We start from the raw sequence: 17,253 nt of genomic DNA on the forward strand, positions 1-17,253 counted from the left end.
CACATCTCAGTTTTCTCTGTCAACCCATGTGCCTCTGTCTGTAGGTACAACTACCACTTATCAACGGCTAATTAGCAGAACATCCGTTGAAGCTTTCATCCGTTAATGACTTCATCCGTTGAAGGATGTTATCCGTTGAAGCTTTCATCCGTTGATGCATTTATCCGTTGATGCTCTCATCCGTTGAAGGATGTTATCCGTTGAAGCTTTAGAGACATCCGTTGAAGCTTAGCTTCTCATCCGTTGAAGGTCTTTAAGTCATCCGTTGATACCACTTCATTTATACAAAATTACAAGGCATGAAATATTTACAATTGGCCTTCCTATCTGCATATCATCTAGTAGTCAACATGACTTATAGTTTCTCTCAACTTCTAAGAATTACATTTTAAATACAGAGACTGAAATATGCTACAATACTAGACTTATTTCTAAGTAAAGCTACACCATCAACGGATAGCCAAAGTGGTCTTATCCGTTGAGGCTACAGACACTAAATTTCTACTTAAGTGTTTTGTTAAACATATCATCAAACTAATGCACATATATTCCTAACAGTTAGCCCTAATCGGGGTTAATAATCGAGTGTTGATCACCTTATAACTTTAACAAAGGTTAATTATAAGGTGACATCTTATAATCGACCTTATTCGCGGCTAATAGGCTTTAATCCGGCTAATCATTGAGCGTAAGTTGTAAATTAACTTAATATATGCTAATTATGAACTATATTACGCTAATTGGCCTTAATCGAGGCTAATCGGCCCTAATTGGGGCTATTTATTGAGCTTAAGTTGTTAATTAACCTTATTATTAGCTAATTATGAATTATAATACGCTAATTGGACTTAATCGAGGCTAATCGGTGCTAGTTATTGAGCGTAAGTTGTTAATTAACCTTAATATAGGCTAATTATAAACTATATTACTCTAATTGACCTTAATCGCGATTAATCGACCCAAATCGAGGCTAATAATCGAGCGTTGATCACCTTTTAACCTTAACAAAGGTTAAATGTAAGTTGACAACTTTATAATCAACCCTAGTCAAGCCTAATAGGCCTTAATTTGGGATAATCATTGAGCGTAAGTTGTTAATTAACATTAATATAGGCTAATTATGAACTATATTACGCTAATCGGCCTTAATCAAGGCTAACCGGCCTTAATCGGGGCTAATAATTGAGCGTAAGTTGTTAATTTACCTTAATATAGACTAATTATAAACTAAATCATGCTAACTAGCCTTATCGCGGCTAATCGACCTTAATCGGGGCTAATGATCGAGCGTTAATCATCTTTTAACCTTAACAAAGGTTAATTGTAAGGTGACATCTTATAATCGACCCTAGTCGGGGATAATAGGCCTTAATCGCAACTAATCGGGGCAAATTATTGAGCGTAAGTTATTAATTAACCTTAATATTGGCTAATTATAAACTATATTACGCTAATTGGCCTTAATCGCGGTTAATCGGGGCTAATTATTGAGCTAAAGTTGTTAGTTAACCTTAATATTGTCTAATTATAAATTATATTACGCTATTGGCCTTACTCGGCTCACCCTACTCGGCCTGGGGGCTTCACCATGCACAGTGTTCTGAAAAGCGCAAATCGGTCCTAAGCGGCGGGAAAACCTTCTAGTGCTTAAGCGGTTAAGCGGACGCTTAAGCGAAATTTTAAGCGGGTCTATAAGCGGATAAATAATATTTATTTAAAATTTTATATATAATAATAATATGTGTAATACTAAAATAATGAAAATAAATAAAGTATCAAGAATATAAATATAATTTTTACTTAAAAACTTATATAATTTTAATTTTTAATCAAGATCATTGTTTTATTAAAATAAAAATTAATATTTAAAATTAAAAATTTGACAAGTCAAAATCGGTTTGACCGCTTAATTACCGCTTAATCCGTTTATAAGGCTGCTTAATTATCCGATTAGTATAAAATCGAAGCGATTAATGATCCGATTCCGCTTAAACGACCGCTTAATGCGCTTTCCAGAACACTGACCGTGCGCCCCTTACTCGGCTGGGGGGGTGTGGTCGTGGCCTCCAGAACAAATTTTCCCTTTTTCATCAACGTATAGACGATGGTGGCCGAGGGGTTCCCTTGGAGCCTGCTCGACTCACCCTACTCGTCCCGAGGTGAACCGCCCCTACTCGGCTAGGGGCGTGGTCGTGGCCTCCACAACTAAATTACAAAAAAAAATCATCACCGTATTGGCGACAGTGGCCGAAGGGCTCCCCTGGAGCCTACTTGGCCTAGGGTCTTCACCGTGCCCCCTACTAGGGGTGGAGGGGGGTGGTCGTGGCCTCCCTGACTGATTTCCCCCATTCTCTTCTTTTCACTCCTTTTTTGCGTCATCGTCCAGGCGATGATGGGTTAGAGGCACCCATGGAGCCTACTCGGCCCAACTTAGTCGGCCTAGGGTGTGCACCATGCCCCATCGGCTGGGGATGTTGGCCGTGGCCTCCTTTGTTGATTTTCCCCCTCTCTTCTTTTCTCTTCTTTTTTTGCGTCATTGTCGGCTCTCCTGGATCCTATTCGACCCACCCTAATTGGCCTAGGAGGTTCACCATTACCCCTAGTCGGTTGAGGGGTGTTGGACGTGGCCTCCTTGGCTGATTTTTTTTTTGTCATCGTCTAGGCGACGGTGCCCAAGAGGCTCCCTTGGAGCCTACTCGGCTCACCGTACTCGGCTTGGGGTTTTCATCATGCCCCTGACTCAGATGGGGGTGAGGTCGTGGCCTCCACGACTGCTTTTCTTCTCCTTGCTCATCTTTTCTCTTTTTTTTGTGTTGCCGTCTAGGCGACAGTGGGCCAGAGGCTCCCCTGGAGCCTACTCGGCCCACCCTACTCGGCCTAGGGGGTTCACCATATCACCTAGTCGGTTGGGGGGTGTTGGTCGTGGCTTTCTTGGCTGATTTCCCCCTTCTCTTATTTTCTTTACTTTTTTGTGTCGCCGTCTAGGCGACGGTGCGCGAGAGGTTCCCTTGGAGTCTACTCGGCCGAGGGTACTCGACCTTAAAGTTTTACCCTGATCTTGACTATATGTTAGGCTGAAAAGCCTTCAAAAATAATCCTACTCTTCTGATACTATTCTTCTTGGAGTAAGCGAGGTCTCGCCCTTGGCTGAAAAACCTTTAAATGTAATATCACTCTTCCAAAACTAAGCGGAGTAGGTGTCCTAGTCGGCTGAACAAAGCCTTCCAATGAGCCTACTCGACTGAGTTTACTCTTCTGGGAGTTTTTGTTCATGGTCCCCATGACTAGACCTGGCAACGTTCCGTGTCATATACAAATGTTCTGTGTACTTTCGTGTTTTCGTGTACCAAACCTTAAACCCGAACCCGACCCAGATTTGGATTCGTGTACCAATTTGGTGACACTAACCCGACACCAATATATTCGTGTTTACCCGCTTTGGTACACTAAAGTAAACGGATTATATACGAAAAAAATTAAATATTAAAAAATGCAATAGATAACCAAATGGTCTTAAATAGTAAACAACAAAGTTCTGAATACAAAAGTACGAAACAAGTGAAAAAGTTTTTGCGTACAACAAATTACAAATGGTTCGACATTCAAAAGAAATTAAAATCATAAAGTCAACTACTTGATCTTCCTTGTTCCTTTTTGCATCCACGATCACCACGAATCTGAAAATAAATAGCATATTTTGTATGTAATATATATTTATATATATATATATATTATATTTTTTTAAAAAATTAACTATTTATTTATTCTGTGTATTTTCGTTCCGTGTCGTGTACCTATATCGGAAACCCAGACCTGACACTAATTATATCCGTGTTTTTTCGTGTTCGTGTACTTTCGTGTTCGTGTACCGAATTTTCGAACCCAAACACTAATTATTCGTGTCGTTTCGTTCCGTATTCACGTGTCGTATACCAGTATTGCCAGGTCTACCCATGCCCACTTTGATCATGATGGTGTTTATTGACACTTGGTCGTGACCGTGGACATCCTAGTAGGTCGAGAACTTTCGACCGTGAATATGGATACATGGTCGGCTGAAGGCCGTCCCGGGAGGCTACTCGGCGTCTTCTTCAATGACCTTTGGTCATGAACGAGGATGTTCTGACATGGTTATTGTTGGCCAATAACTCGAATATCGAGTTTTGAACTTTATCTTTTTACTAATATTGACGATTAACGCAGTTAATCTTTGATCAAGGTTAAATCTTGAGTTTTTGGGATAACATGTCTCGGTCATATCCGTGATGGGCCTTGATCATGAATTACCACATTCATGTTCATGGCGGGCCTTGAACTTTATATACAATTACTTTATTTTGAACTCTCTAAAAGTTTTCAATTCAAAAGCCATTTTCGGTTGTAATTTGCGAAGATGTCTGAAAATGTTCAACCACCTCTAGCCTTCGTGGCTAAGATGATGGCCAAATGAGGCAAGGCTAGGTCAAGTAAATGTATAGTTCATGTCCCGGCTTTGTTTCATAAAGGTAGAGTTCATGTCCAGCCTTTGTTTCGTAATCCTTGCTTTGATATTCTGAAGAATTCGTTGGACGGGAGGGTGAATGCCTCCCTAAACATTCTATCATTCATGTAAAATGAGTTATTCAGATATGAGGAAACTCAAGGAAAAGTATAGCTTTCCAAGTTATTATTTAAATTTTGTGAGCCGAGCTATATCGATAGAATTTGTAACTGGTATCGAGTGAGGCTATTTGTTTTTAAAGGAGCCTTCGAGGCTAGGTTGAGGTTCCCGGTCTATCCTTTATGATAATTTTTGAATAATGAGAGAGCGACTCATCAGAATAAAATATTTCAAGGCAAATTGATATTTCAAACTTTTTAATTTATTGTATTTATTTATTATTTATAATTTTCATATAATCAAGATTAGATAAAAAACAAAAAAAAAATGAAAAATTATTTTAAAAGGCGGCTGCCAACAAGAGCAGCTCAATAAATTACTTTTTTTGCTAACGGCCAACTTACACGAGTATTAAACCATTTTTAAAATATACTAGTAAAAAGGTCAAACTAGGAGTACATCCCAAATTCATAGCATAAAAAACATCAATTTCAGATCTGGTGTCAACGACTAGTGATCCAGCTGGGAATGACTATTATTACACATCCTACAAACACAACACACACACATATTATCTCCACAACTGCACAACCAAAAATCATTTTCCTAACTATCTCAAGATTTGCAGTTCAAGAATCCATTGCACAAAATTTAAGTGTGACAACTAATGCGAGCAATATTAACACCATTGCTCTCATTTCTCGGAAATTCTGTACACCTAACACTTCTGCTACATATCTCTGAATATTACTCTTCATAATATTGACATACACGTACTAAGTGAAGTTGAGCTAGTTTAAGTGCAATGGCTGCGTATAGAGGCGATGATGACTATGATTATCTGTTCAAGGTTGTTATCATTGGTGATTCGGGTGTCGGTAAGTCGAATCTTTTGTCGAGATTTACTAAGAATGAGTTTAGTTTGGATTCGAAGTCTACTATAGGTGTTGAGTTTGCTACTAGGAGTATTCGTGTCGATGATAAAGTCGTTAAGGCTCAGATTTGGGACACTGCTGGCCAAGAAAGGTAGCCTCGATTCTTTCTTTTCATTTTTTCGCGTTTTTAGTTTGTAGGATTGTCAGATCCAGTTATAGTGTGTGAATTACGATATTTTTGGTCTTTTTTGTTTTGAATTTGAATACTCACGCACAAATGACTCCATGTATTCGCTCACGCTTGAATCGTTATTTGGTTTTACAAAGAGAACGGTCGTATCCACTCGTTTACAATGCTACAAATAGCTAGATTCTAATTTCGCAGGATATAATTAAAGAGAAAATGCAATTCTGAATTCTCCTTTGTTTACCATGGTATTCGACCTTTTGATATGATTTCAAGCTCTTTTGTCTGAGTGAACTCTTACCCTTGCTCCCGAGTATGAAAAAGGGTGGAAAACAAGTGCAATGTAAGTAAAATAGTTTCACTTTCGTTCCTAATCGTGTTCCCGAGTTTTTAAAAGAAACGGAAGCAAGTGGTCATGAATGTAAATTTTACATACTTTACCTCCAAAACTTTCATCTCATTTTTGGAATGAAAGTACTTTACTTCCCTATCACTTACTTCCTTCCCTAATAAAAACTCGGGAGCAGGGCCGGTTATTCTGTTCTAGTTTTGATAGGATATTTCAAGAAGGCACTCAATTAGATCATATGGTGTTATTTGCTTAGATAAGTAGATGGTATTTGTTACTAATCCCCTGTTAGCCTCGAAATTTAGGTGTCTTTGAGTGGCCTTGCTGCTCATGGACCTTCTTAGCTGTGGTTATGTGCTGGCTGTTCGATAATTGAGGCTTAATAAGATCTTATAATTTTTTCGTGTTAGATATCGTGCAATTACTAGTGCATACTATCGAGGGGCAGTTGGGGCGTTGCTTGTCTACGATGTAACTCGCCATGTTACCTTTGAGAATGTCGAGAGATGGTTGAAAGAATTGAGGGACCACACTGATGCAAACATTGTGATAATGCTAGTTGGCAACAAGGCTGATTTGCGTCATCTACGTGCAGTTTCTACCGAGGATGCAAAGGCTTTTGCAGAGAGGGAAAAGACGTATTTCATGGAAACATCGGCCCTGGAGTCGATGAATGTGGAGAACTCCTTCACAGAAGTTCTCAGCCAAATATATCATGTAGTTAGCCGAAAAGCACTTGAAATGGGGGATGATCCTGCTGTATTACCTAAGGGACAAACTATCGCTGTTTCTAAAAATGATGCTTCTGCAGTGAAAAGAATCGGTTGCTGCTCTGTCTAGCTCGGCTTCTTCCTAGCGACTTGCATATTCTGCAGACCTTCAGAAAAGTTTAATTCCGATCTGTCTCAACTAGTACCTATTGCCATTGATGGTATGACATTATCTCGAGATAGTTGTTGATTCGGAGTCTCAGAAAGCGAGAAATTGTTTTTATTTTTCGAAGGAAACAAGCAATTGCTTATTCAAGGCCATTTCCTGATCACTGCTGTCTTTTCGAGATTTTAATTCATCTGCATTGTTTACTTTCTTCAAAGATATGGTCTGATGATGTTGTATTCTATAGCACCTATATATTCAGTTCTTATAAATTTTTTTATACCATTTTATTTAAGTGCTGGTTTATGATCTGATCAGTTACCAGTGAGTGAAAGCTGACGATACTATTACCTAACCATTAGCTTAATCCGCAGAGTTTGTTTGTTAGTTGAACTGCAAGCCATTCAAGCCGAGTCGCAATCAATAGTCGAAAAATGCTAGAGTTCCCAAAATGGTTCACAAACCCGTTCCCGAATTATTAGTTGTCATTATTTTATTGGTTACTATTTCATAATATTGATGCTCGTGCAGAAATATGAGTCCACAAATAAAAACACGCCACCGGTTATTTGGGAAAGATTTTTGAATTATTTTTGGGATATTAATTTGAAATTGAGTAACGATTATTTGTTAATTTGAAATATATTTATTGATGAAATTTATGTGAATGTATGGTATCTGCTATTATTAATCGATTTGTAGTGAATGAGGCCACTTCACCTGTCATTTGATTCTTTCCGGGACCTTTAGAATTATTCGTGTAGGATAAGCTATATTTTCCTGATAGCCCCTATTATTAATTTAAAACCCATTTGGTATTGCTTGGTATTATTGTTGCAAACAGTTACAGCCTACAACAGTTTTTGCTGAAAAGCAGTTAGAAAGGTTTTTGGAAAATTTTAAAAGACTACTATTTGGAGAAACGTTTTTGGTCTAAAACAGCTTTTGCAAGAAATAACTATCAGTTTTATTATCAAACCTTCTCAAAAACATTATTTTTATATATTATTTCTCAAAATATGCATATATTAAAAAAAAATTACCAAGCAGTCATCTAATTTTCCTGACAGCACTTTTTCTCATAGCACAGCAGTTTTTAACAACAATCCCAAACGGAGCCTAAAACATAATTCTCTATTTAAAAATCAAATTTTAAATTATTTTTTTCTTGAATGATAAAAATGAAATTTAATTTATCAAAAAGAAAAACCAAACTTCCATTTATTATAGTTTTAAGTTCCGAACCGGCCTGTCACTGTTTTGGGCCTTCAACCTAAATGAGCCTTTAAAACAAAACAAACCCGCCGTCGCGCGGCCCTCAATCAGAAACACCGTCGTTCTCACATTCGCCGTGAAATCACCGATTTGTTAAACATCAGAGACGATAAAGAAGAAGCAACATTAAATGAAAAATAAAAATAATGAGAAAAAAAGCCGCAATATTGATATTAATCGCAACAAGAATAATACTTCTGTTAAACACCAGCAAGAACCGCCGCAGCAACAGCAGCTAAACCCTAACTGGGCCCTCCTCCAACAAGTACTCTATCTCTCTTTCTCTCTCTCCCTCCCCCCTCCCTCCCTCTCTCTCCCTCCCCCCTCCCTCCCTCTCTCTCTCTCCCTCCCTCTCTCTCTCTCTCTCTCTCTCCCTCGCTCTCTCTCTCCCTCTCCTGCTCTCTCTCTCTCTCTAGTATTAACATTTCTATGTATGTATGTTTTAGTTTACGGTTAAATGATACTTTCGAGACAGGAGAATTTTATTCATTTATCGGGATTATTAATTTATCGGATTTTAATATTGTTAAGTTAGCCTAAATGAATACTCTGAATACTCTCAGGACCGGGAGAATTTTACTTATTTATTGAGATTACTAGTTTATCGGATTTAAGTAATATAAAGTTATTGGAAATAAATAGTTTCGGGAGAGGAGAATTTTGTTTATTTACCGAGATTATTAGTTTATGGGAGATTATTGATATTATGTGTTGCGGTGCAGAAACTTATTGCTAAGGGTGCTTCTACGAAGCCTCGTGAGAAGTCAAATACGCCCAATGAGAATTCTGTTTTAGGTATTTTTTTATTGTCTTTCGTGTTTGTGTGTGTTGGAGTGGTGAAATTGGATTTGTTTTGTTGATGTTAAGTGAGTGATGATTGTAGGAAAGCGGAAAGAGAGGTCAGTGGAGGAGTTCGATGAACGGGAGGTTATTGATAGGGATCCGAATCCTCTCACTCCTACTTCGTCTGATTTTAGGTTTATTTTTTATTATTCTAGCTCATTTCTTTTTTTTCGTTGCTTTTATGTATGTGAAGCGATGCTCATTTTTGTTTATCCTAGCTCATTTTGTTTATTTTCGTTGCTTGTATGTATCTGAAACAATGCTTGATAAGTATCAAATTTTTTTGTGTATGTTTAGAAATTAGGATTAGCTTTTCAAAATAGTGCTTGATAAATGTAAATACATGGTGGCTTTATAGCTTTTAATTTCACATAAGAGTGAGGACTGCTCTGTGCACATACTTGTACTTGTTGTCTTTAAGCATTGTGTGTGTGTCTGACAGTGCAATAGGAGTATTGATATTTATGTTCTTACAAATTAGAAACCAGAATTTGACCTTCAACATTAGTGCCAAACAAATTTAAGTAGATAACTGCTTTCAAGCTTTAAATTTGTAGGGATAAAATAGGATTGCATCATGACCATATTTGTACTAGTTGTCTTTAAGTTCGTACTTCGTAATACTCGGAAAAGTATAAAGTTTGTATTTTTGTTTGGTGATACTTGTGTTCTTTCCTAACTGGTAAAATAATTGTCAGTGTCACAGATACTATAGCCATGGATTGCGAAATGGTTGGTGTCAGCCCTCTTGGGAATAAAAGTGCACTTGGAAGAGCCACACTGGTATAACTTTGTTCTCTCATTGCAGTATCCATCATTTACTTATTTATTACATGTCAGTGGTTGTTGTATGATAATGATACTTACAGACATTATTGAATAATGTATTGCCTGCAGACCGATTTTATTATTACGTTAAACACATCGTATTTTTTCCCTACAGTGGCACCTTGAATATTGAATTGAACAATAAGCTTGCAATGTGCAACAAGCCTACGGCAATCTTAGAAGAGTAGAAACCTGAAACGATAGTCAGTCTAAACACACCTAATAACACGCAAATAACAGGAACACTGCCTTCTGTGTGTTTTTCTCTTTATGTACGCATGGTCTGTTTCTGTGTATATGTATTTATACGAATAGATATATGTATATTCATATACAGTTTAGTGTATAAGTATGGTGTGCTTGGTTGAGATATTCCGTTATGCATACTTCTATTTATAATAACACAAGAAAGAGATGAACTATGGGGAGAACTTAGATTGTGGCATATGTAAATAGAGTCCTGCTGGCTGTTTTAGAGTTCCATAATTTAACATCGCCTGACAGGTAGTCCACCGCATGTCTTCCCGCATGGCCTTGACAGTTTTAACAAATAGTCTATTGTTGTAAAGGATTTATAATAGCTTAGAAATAGTTGAATCTTTGTTTGTTATATGGGTACTGACGTGTTATGCTTCATCAGTCCTTGTATGTAGACCTGGCAATTTCTTCGTATCGTATCCTTTCGTGTCGTGTTACATTTTCGTGTCGTGTACTCAAATGTCAAACACAAAACCGACCCATTTAGGGTTCGTGTACCTCCGTTTTTGTGTCGTTCTCGTGTAAAATAGAATATAAATATAAATTTAAATAAATAAATAAATAAATAAATATAAATATTATATTTTGAAGTTAAAAATTTACAATATTATATGAAATATATGCATTTAAATCATTTATAACTTGCAAACTTTATAAAAGTATGTATTATTCTAAAAGTTAAATATACATATATCTGTTACAAATATAAAATATACATATTTAATTATAAATATAGTTTATTTCGTGTAGCTCGTGTCGTGTACCCAAAGGGTAAATACAAAACCGACACTACATCTCGGTCGTGTACCTCGTATTCGTGTATTTTTCGTGTAGAGTACTCAAAATGTAAACACAAACACTAAATTTTCGTGTTGTGTGAAAAATTTCCGGGTCTACTTGTATGTTAGTCTATTACTTTCAAAATGAATCTGAGTGGTGTATTGTTTAAGAATAGTTGTGGCTGTACTTGAAATAATCCTTCATAAAAATTTAATCAGCTTTACTAGGATTTTATCACTGGTTCTGAAAGTCAGAAGGAGCTTAATTATATTAATTTTCCGAGGTAATGAACTTGGTTAACTTTTTGTTTGCTTATTTATGATGATCAGAAGCTTATGTGAGGCTTAGCCCTTTGGATGAGCATAAAGTTATTTACCCTTGATTGTTAGTTGTTACTGATCTAATGCGATATATGACAGGTTAACAAGTGGGGAAATGTAATATATGACGAGTTTGTTCGTCCAGTGGATTATGTTGTTGATTTTCGTACCCAAATTAGTGGAATTCGACCCAGTGATTTAAAAAAAGGTTGGTTCAGGCTGCCCGCTGCCCACTTTTGAATGATTGCAGAATATGGATCGTAATTTCTAGCAATTAAATTGATAAGCTATTGTGAACTTGAAATTTTAGTGTTTGTTTTAATTCCCTTTTATCTACTATAGTAAAGCAGGAGCAAGGTTTTTGTTCGGGCATGCCTCTTTAGTATCTCTGTTTTAGAAATTACCCATTCATTGTACTTCTTAAGTTTAGTTCTGAGAAACCAAAATGATGTTATAAAGAGAATCTCTGGAAGGACAATCTTTGTGTTGCGGCTAGCTTTTTTTTACTTGTTCAAGTCTTTAGCTGGGGGTTTGAATTTTTAAAATACCTTCTTTCATCTATCAATAATAAGCTTTTGAAATTATACTTAATAGTAGAAATTAGAACTCATAATCTTTTCTCTTTAAATAAGAGTATACACGGAAACTAATTTCTGAGTCAGAAACACACCCAATGTCTTAAGACATTAGAAGGAACAATAATTTCTTTTTTAGTAAGACAAAGAGTGAATTATTTACCATCTTCCATGTTGTACGGGTCAGCTCACTCATAAAAAACCAGAGGAACACAGTTAACTTGTACAGTTTACTCATGATGTATATCCTGTGTGTAGCTGTAATTTAAATAGAAAATATGAACAATAATTATGCAACTATTTGACACAGGCTCACTCGTTGTAATGTATTGACAGCAAAAGATTTCCGTGTGGTCCAGAATAAAGTGGCAGAGTTGTTGAAAGGAAGAATTTTGGTTGGTCATGCCTTGCGTAACGATCTTAAGGTTGTGCGTCTTGCCAAATAATTGATTTGTGGAGGTTTTTTTGTTATTATTGTCATCTTCCAACATCATACTATGATTAGGTGTCTGAGTAGTTGATGTATATGATATGTTTCTCACAGGCACTGTTGTTAAGCCACCCAAAGACGGATATACGTGATACAGCAGAGTATCAACCCTTTTTGAAGTACTGTGTTTACTTACTAATTCTAGACGCTTGCCTATATTCTAGACGTTTTAACAATTGTCTAGACTTCCTGCTAACATGTGTTCTTGTGTGGATATGGAATCAGGGAAGGCCGGAGTAAAGCACTAAAGCATCTTGCATCGGAGTTTCTTGATGTAGTGATCCAGAATGGAGAGCATTGCCCTGTTAGTTCCTACTTTTTGCTTGCCTTTTTGGAATGTTATGTTACAAACTCATGTTGACTTTTGCATTAGTACTTATTTTCACAACACTTCTGATTTGATTGATGTTCTCTTTTTTAGATTGAAGATGCCCGTGCTGCAATGCTCTTATATCAGAAAAATAGAAAACAGTGGGAGAGGAGTATGAAGGATCGTATACGATTTACACAGAAGATGAAAAAGAGGAAACAGAAAAAAGGATCAGTTGCAGGGAGGTTATCAATTGTAAACAATAATGCTGCGTCTTAGCATCAATGGCAAAAATGCAAGTCAGATGCCATATTAATACTGCGCGTCGCAGGTCCCTCTCCATCCTTCCATTGGAACATGAGAATTATTGTGTAACAATTGTAAGATTAAATCAAAAAAACCCAGTTAAAAAAAAGATAGATGAAATGGCTTATACTCTGATACTATAAGATTTCCATTGTTTATTGCCTTCTTCAATCTTCAGTTTGTTTCTGTAATCATTTAGTCTAAATTTTGTTTAATGAAGTACTTTGGATGGGCTCAAACTTGGTTTCAGCAACTTACTAGGTGTTGGTGTGTGTCTCCTCAGGTTGTGCTTTTTTATATACGAGCCGAGGTTGAACATAATTTTCAAGGTTCGTTCTGTACACATCGCAAAACATTAGACAAATAATTTGAGAAGAAGAATGATTTCTTTGGCAATTCAAAGAAACACATTAACCTTGAGGCTATGTTTGTTTCATGCCATTAAATAGGGGATATAGTTGTAGGGCTGAGTTCTATGGAATCCACCTTTTTATCGGAGTCCTCGGAGTCCATCTACGTTCTGCAAATAAAATATATTGTAAAACGTGTTATTTTGCAAAACATGTTACACAAATAGCATAACTTCAACAAAATCATGCAAATCTCATATATTTACGGTACAATATGTATGTTCTGTAATATATTCTGCAACATGAACATTTATGTTCTGCAAACTAAACATGTTTTGTAGAATATATATTTTTGCAATGTTCTGCTTGTAAAATGTATGCAATCTACAAGATTTTTGATAGAATAGTGATGTTTGTCGAAAAATAATATGTTTTGTAATATTTTAAGCTATATTTTACTTGCAGAACATATATGGATTCCGAAGACTCCAATTAAAGATGGACTCCATAGAAGAGTTGTAATCCTTTAAATATTCCCGTCCCATGTTTGTTTTTTAAAAAAATAGTGAAGGGTTATGTAAGGATTAAAATTATCCTATCACAATATAATCTCCTTTAATACTTGGTGGGAAGAGGTATTGTTTATCTTCTCTTACAAGTCATTTTTAAAAAAATTAAAATCCCCGTTATTCCAGGGTTGGGTTCCCTGGAGAACACCTTAATTGGAAGAACAACAGAGAACACTTCATTTTTCTTATATTTTTTTGTATATGTTATTCAAATGCATGTGTTATGTTAATGAAAACAAAAATTTGTATATACATAAAAAAATATGAGAAAACTTTTAGAAAACATATACATATGTTATGCACAAATCACTGAACATACTATACGTTTTTATTTAGTTTTCTATAGTAATCATGACAATATTTATTAAAATTTTGACGTCATATATATATATGTATGAGAATTTTTTATGCAACTCAAGAAAAAAATGATTTTTTTTTGCAAAACACATAAAACATAATTACAGAACATAACAGTTCTCCGGGGAACTAGTTGTCATTTGAGCCTAATCCTATATCCCGTTATTCCATGTGAAACGAACATAGAATTGAAATTTTTTAAGGATTATATTCTAATCCCAAGGATTACCTCTCAAAACAAACATAGGATAAAATTTTAAAAGATTATAGTTCAATTCTATATTTAATCCTTCCAAACAAATAAACACATGATTGGATTATTTAATCCATATAACTAAATTTGAAGGGATTAATTATCCCCATCCCCAGGATTATAATTCCACGAAACAAACATAGCCCAACTCCTTGCTACTTAAAAATCAAAAAGACATCTAACCAGTTTTTACAGAACTTTCCGGTAGGATTTCAATTCCATAAAGAGAGATGCCACTCTTCACTCCCCTTCTACTCTTCACTTTCTTCAAGCTCATACGCAGTTCACGGTTTTCACAACCTTCCTTGTTCACATAGCTGCCCAATTCAATTTCATACAGTTCATCTTTTCTAAGTACTGGATATTGGGGACCGATAAATGCACCAGGTTCATCGGGTTTATAATATTTCGGATTATCTGTGGGAATATAAACAAGTCTGCTATCGCTCTCGCCATAACCATCAATCCCAACAAAAGTTTCTAACGGTTCTTTTTTACCGAATCCTTTGAAGTAAAAATATCCTGTGAAATTAAATAATAGGTAGGCGGTATAGGTTGTGTTTTGGGACAATATTGAAGTGCTCATCTTTCCCTCAATTTCGAGATTTTTTGGTCTACCTTGGTCAAGACAGGGTATTATGTTATACCTGTGCGAAAATAACACGAAATTCAAATGTCATGATTCAAATGTCATGAACATGTAACAACCAGTGTTCTAAAAATCCCCGATTTTTGAAAAAATCATCGATTAATCCCCGATTAATCCTTAAAAAATATTTGACCGATCTATTTTTTGAAATCCGATTAATATTAATAAATTATTTTTGAATTATATATTTCAAAATAAATAAGATAAAAACATTTTCTATCCACATTATTGTGCCTGAAATTGTGACATTTTATAATTCATAATTTTTTGACGGAGTAAGGGTCATGATGTATAAATTTGATACATTAAAAGCCGATGTATATTATTTTTTTCTTTAAAGATTTATGTGTATATAATATCATACTTTAAGATTTAAATTATAATTAAGTCTTTTTTAAAGGCAAATTAAAAGTTTCCTACTCACTCGATCTCATAATTTTTGACTTTTGATTTTTTACGATTAAATTGGACGTACGGAATATAAAATTTTGTACCTCCAGTCTCTCCAAAAGTGTACCCCGCTCCACCCATCTGGATGACCTAAAGTGAGGCTCTGTGGTCCAATATGAAAACATCTGTTCCCGCTCAACTTGTCTAACCAAGTGTACTGCTCGAAATACAGACAATTAAATTCAAATAAGTCAGATAAATTTGTAGCTAAAGTGACGTAATCAATGTCAAAACTCGTCAGTTAAGATCTTGACTACTAATATGACCTGATTACCTATAAAAAAGTGTAAAAATAATTAAGAAGTAAAATTATATATTACCATGGCACCGTCGAAAAATAATACTCGCTCAGTCCCTCTCCATTATAATCGTTTCTAAAGAAATATCCGGCACGCATGTTAAGGTCAATTAAAAAGTATAATTCTATATAAAAATTTTAAAAAAAAATTCTTTTTCTGAATAAAAATAGAATTTTAAACTTTTATTCAGAAAAATAATTTTTTTTAAAAAATTATTGAACTATAATTTTTGTTCATCGTAAAGTATCTCAGGAACAATAACAAATGAAAGGAACGGAGGAAGTATTATATTATCAAAGTACCGTTGTCAAACTCATCAGTCAAAGTTGAGTCAATTTAACCATCAAAAATCAAATAAGACAGATTAATTGAGACGGACGGAGTATTAACATAATATTGTTCTCAAAACTCATCGCTCAAGATCTTGACTCCTAATATGAGTTGTTTACATAAAAAAAAGTGTAAAAACAATTAAGGAGGTAAAATAATACTCCCTCCGTCCCATTTTGTTTTTCCTATATTGACTTTCGGTATTGTTCACGGTAAGCGATATACTATTAATTTATGTCTAATTTATAATATCAAACATAGTCACGAGTGATCTCGTTGGATTCGTATTTATCAGTACTTTAATACAGTGAAATTTTTATATTTAATACTAATACGAATTTAAAGATATTAACAATCAAAAGTGTGCATTAGCAAACATGTCCAACACAAATAGAAAACGTTTTTAGGGACGGAGTGAGTATATTACCATAACACCGTTGTCAATGTACAGAGGATTGTCGCAAAGAAAGAGATACAAATCTTTCTTGTTAGGAAAAGCACGTAGAGTATCTGCATCAATATTTTTCCAGGGATCATTGTAATCCACCTGATCTTGCACCGCCCGACGGGCGATGAGGTCAGGTGGCAGGAACCTCTCCCAGACGAGGTTGGATTTTGCGGCTGACCAGAAACTGCTGCACAAAAGCGATAATTTACCAGATGCATGCGCTGGGCTCGTACGGGACACTATCTCTTGTATTAGTTCCTGTGGTAACGCATCCATCCCTGACGTCAAGAGAACAGAATGGTTGTGTGCGAGTATTGTGTTGTTTATAGTTGTTGGTTTATGCAAAGACAAGATTGGAAAAGGCTAGGGTTTTTGCAATCCTAATATTTGCCCTTTAATTGGAGACTTAATCTAACTGCTAAAAGACTAATTGTTGGTTAATAGGTCCCTAAAATCGATTGTGTGACATGGGCTTATTAAGGCCCGGAGTACTTTCGTCCCAAAAATGAGATGAGGTAAAGTATGTAAATTTATATTTATCATCACTTGTTTTCGCTCCTTTGAAAAACTCGGGAGTACGATTAATTATGGCTGCCAAAAAATTCGAAAAATCCTATAGTCGTCCGAAAAAATCGTATCTGTATCAGAGAAAAAGTGGATATTATCCGTATAAGAG

At 35.6% G+C, this 17,253-nt stretch overlaps 3 protein-coding genes across 4 annotated transcripts; 2 read left to right on the forward strand and 1 right to left on the reverse strand.

The window, feature by feature from the left end:
• The first annotated feature begins 5,092 nt into the window (after positions 1-5,092).
• Positions 5,093-6,953, forward strand: LOC141706737 (ras-related protein RABA1f-like). The gene is made up of 2 exons (XM_074509554.1): positions 5,093-5,626; positions 6,422-6,953. The coding sequence occupies exons 1-2, from the start codon at positions 5,406-5,408 to the stop codon at positions 6,849-6,851; spliced, it is 651 nt and encodes a 216-aa protein (XP_074365655.1). The 5' UTR covers positions 5,093-5,405; the 3' UTR covers positions 6,852-6,953.
• Positions 6,954-8,144: 1,191 nt separating this feature from the next.
• LOC141706736 (RNA exonuclease 4) lies at positions 8,145-13,489 on the forward strand. Of its 2 annotated transcripts, XR_012568881.1 has the most exons (10): positions 8,145-8,427; positions 8,885-8,957; positions 9,046-9,139; positions 9,704-9,788; positions 11,291-11,399; positions 12,103-12,191; positions 12,311-12,375; positions 12,482-12,560; positions 12,678-12,897; positions 13,156-13,489. XR_012568881.1 is itself a non-coding variant. In XM_074509553.1 (9 exons), the coding sequence occupies exons 1-9, from the start codon at positions 8,293-8,295 to the stop codon at positions 12,843-12,845; spliced, it is 897 nt and encodes a 298-aa protein (XP_074365654.1). In that variant the 5' UTR covers positions 8,145-8,292; the 3' UTR covers positions 12,846-13,111. The 2 variants fall into 2 exon arrangements, 1 of the variants encoding a protein (XP_074365654.1); XM_074509553.1 differs by lacking the exon at positions 13,156-13,489 and having other exon boundaries at positions 12,678-13,111.
• An 896-nt stretch (positions 13,490-14,385) lies between these two features.
• On the reverse strand, positions 14,386-16,972 carry LOC141705596 (F-box protein PP2-B11-like). Its single transcript, XM_074508497.1, has 3 exons — positions 16,557-16,972; positions 15,545-15,657; positions 14,386-15,048 (listed from the first exon to the last, which is right to left on the reverse strand). Exons 1-3 carry the CDS (start codon positions 16,851-16,853, stop codon positions 14,580-14,582), a joined length of 879 nt encoding a protein of 292 aa, XP_074364598.1. The 5' UTR covers positions 16,854-16,972; the 3' UTR covers positions 14,386-14,579.
• Between the last annotated feature and the right edge of the window lie 281 nt (positions 16,973-17,253).

Source organism: Apium graveolens, chromosome 2, assembly GCF_009905375.1.
Source record: "Apium graveolens cultivar Ventura chromosome 2, ASM990537v1, whole genome shotgun sequence".
In the NCBI taxonomy this organism is placed as follows: Eukaryota; Viridiplantae; Streptophyta; class Magnoliopsida; order Apiales; family Apiaceae; genus Apium; species Apium graveolens.